Source organism: Glycine soja, chromosome 11 (genome assembly GCF_004193775.1).
Source record: "Glycine soja cultivar W05 chromosome 11, ASM419377v2, whole genome shotgun sequence".
NCBI lineage: Eukaryota > Viridiplantae > Streptophyta > Magnoliopsida > Fabales > Fabaceae > Glycine > Glycine soja.
In genome coordinates this window covers 49,975,264-49,978,131 of record NC_041012.1, presented here as the reverse complement: position 1 = coordinate 49,978,131, position 2,868 = coordinate 49,975,264, and the positions used below count along the sequence as shown (strand labels likewise).

The 2,868-nt window shown below is 28.1% G+C and overlaps 1 protein-coding gene across 1 annotated transcript in view; it reads left to right on the top strand.

The window, feature by feature from the left end:
- Positions 1-1,606: 1,606 nt before the first annotated feature.
- Positions 1,607-2,868, top strand: part of LOC114375430 (nodulin-20) — a 6,348-nt gene continuing 5,086 nt past the window's right edge. The window contains exons 1-2 of the mRNA XM_028333207.1: positions 1,607-2,198; positions 2,722-2,868. Coding sequence (XP_028189008.1) covers positions 1,679-2,198; positions 2,722-2,774 — 573 coding nt within the window. The 5' untranslated portion in view covers positions 1,607-1,678 and the 3' untranslated portion in view covers positions 2,775-2,868. The remainder of the gene's footprint in view (positions 2,199-2,721) is intronic.

Here is a 2,868-nt window from a genome sequence, read left to right as displayed (position 1 = left end):
TTCCTAGTATAGGTCTCCTCTCAAAAGCTCTTGTTGTTCATAAAATGTCTAATGGATTTTGAATCTATACAAACTCTGACTTCTTATTTATAGACTCCTAAAGATAATTATTTTAAATAGACACATAATATATGAATATTCTAATATAATCTCTAGAGATAATTACTTTAATTAGGTACACTACATATAAATATTGTAATATGATCCCTAAAGATAATTACTTTAATTAGGAGCATTATAGATAAATATTATGATTAGATCCATAAAGATAATTACTTTAATTAAATGCCTTAAAATAGTTTCCTTAATTAAGCTCATTAGAGTCATGGTGATATCCACCACAACCGTTATCGAAATCTTGACATTAAAGCTGCAGATGTTATGAAATGACGAGGACCCTCATGGTTGACCATGATCTTCCTAGTTAACTACAACCTGAATAATGTACCACGATTATTATTAAGTGAAAATAGTATTAGATCTTCATAAATTTGTACATTTATAACTTTTTTCACTTGATCGAATAATTGTACTTGTCCAAACATGTGTTTTATCAAGAAAGTACATGAAATAACACAAAAATTTGCATAAAATATCAGTCAAATTATGATGTATCGATAATTAAACAAACTAAATTTTTTATATTTTCAAAATGAAAGAAATGACATTCTAATTTAAATATTTTAAGAAATTATATAATATAAGAATTAGCTTTTATATTAATTATCGTGCAAAACAAACTATTTGAATTATAAGGTGAGATATAATAATTGTACTTGTTTAATGAATTAAAACTTTCAAAAATATCAAGCATTTTTAAATAATAAAATGAAATGACTCTTAATCTTAATGAAGCATTTCTTTGTTAACCGAATTTTTCCAAAATGTCAACATTGTCTGATGGAAGTTTTTATTCTATATATCCAATACACGAATGGGAAAAACATTTCTTTATTTATAGTATTATTTTGATCACAAATATGGTTGATAAATTTTTCTTTTTGCTGAGTATATGGTTGATAAATTATTGAATGTAGTTAAAAATAATAATTATATAACTACTTTTTTATTCTTACATGCATTTTTTGTAAGAAATAATCTTACCCAAGGCAATGAGGCATGTACGTAAAGTCATCAAATGTAAGAATTACCTCTTTTAAATACTCCAAATGACGGTTGAAAATTAAATAAATTCACATTTATTGCGTCAATCATCGATTTCTGTTTTAATCAATTCACCAAAACAAAAAAATGTCTGTTTTAATTAACAACAATAAATATTTACTTTTTGTTTTGGTGAATTAATTAAAAAAATGTAACCAAAAATATTTTTTTTTTATTTTAAAAAATATATTTATTTTTTAAAACGTACTGTCATTTAGAGGAGATTTTTGTTTTTGTTTTTTTAAAGCATTTGAAGTTGTTAAATTATTAAATGTAAGGGTCTGGCTACATCTCTTCATATTAGGAAATTTATATATAGCTCTTGGAAAGCAAATGAGTCAGGATATATGACAAAGATCGCGCAGGTCGTTATAAATTTTTTATAATAAAGATATACCTTGAGCTCCTATAGTTTATCTTGTATATATATTGCAAAATTCACATACATGAGCACCAAGCAAATAACATTCTCAAAAGTTCAAAATAGTTTATCACTGAGAGATAGCACCAATTAATGGAGAAAATGAGACTGGTACTAATTACTTTATTCCTGTTTATAGGTGCAGCAGTTGCAGAAGACACTGGTATTGATGCCATTACTCCTGAAGAAGGCAAAGCCACTAATATTATTGAGGCGTATGAGTCACCTAGATTCCAAAAGTTTGTGACACATTGCAGCTCACATGTTACTCAAACATGCAGTGGAAATGATCCATTAAATAATCAGGAGGCTAGTAGAATGAATAGTCCATTTGGGTTGTCTTTTTGCCTTTTTGATTCTATGGAGAAGTGCTTGGCAGACCATAAAGCCTCACTTAAAGATCCCCAAGATAACAACAACCTAGCTTCAATGTCGTCTCTTCCTGGCTCAATCCAAAATCAGCCACTCCTCATTGAGACTGTAAAATTCAGAGCCGTCTTGAAAACCTGTTCCCATGTCAGTGCACGATATTGTTTCACTAATCCTAACGTTGCTACATCGGCTTTAGCGGATTGTCTCATGCCATCTCTCACTCATTGTGTTTATCCTTCTAGTATGTTTTGTTTTGCCAATTACTACTACTGCATTTTTTTTCAATGCTTAAATATATAAATCATATATAAATTAAGAAATATAATTAACTAATACATTTTTATTTTTGCATTTACTAACAAACTCATTTCAGTTGAGCCTTATCAAAAATAAATTGTATCTTGACTTCTCACTACTTTTGTTCATTTTCTGATTGATAAAAAAATAGCACAATCGATTAAAAAAAACATGTAAATATAAGAAGAGAGATAAATACAATTTTTTAAATGAAAAAAAATTATGTAAAAATCTAACACGAGAGAATTCATTTTACACAAATACATATACTCAAATGCATTTATGTGTAATTAGCCCATGTATAATTATACTTTTTGCAACTATAGTGTGGTTTCCAATGATTTTTTTTCTTACATTAGATATATTTATATTTATTTTATTTATATAACAGGCTTCACATACATGGTTTATTATTGTATTTCTCAATGTTTAGATGTTAAGGTTTAAAATTAATCTTTTTTATGCAGGTAGCCCTACAACCCCGCCACCACCCCCGCCACCCCCGCCACCTGGTATTTAGATCTTTGAAGTACTTGCTAATAGAAGAATAACTGGGTTTGTTGAATCAGCCTATGAAATAATCCTTTGCCTAATCAAGGGACAAGTCTTTATCT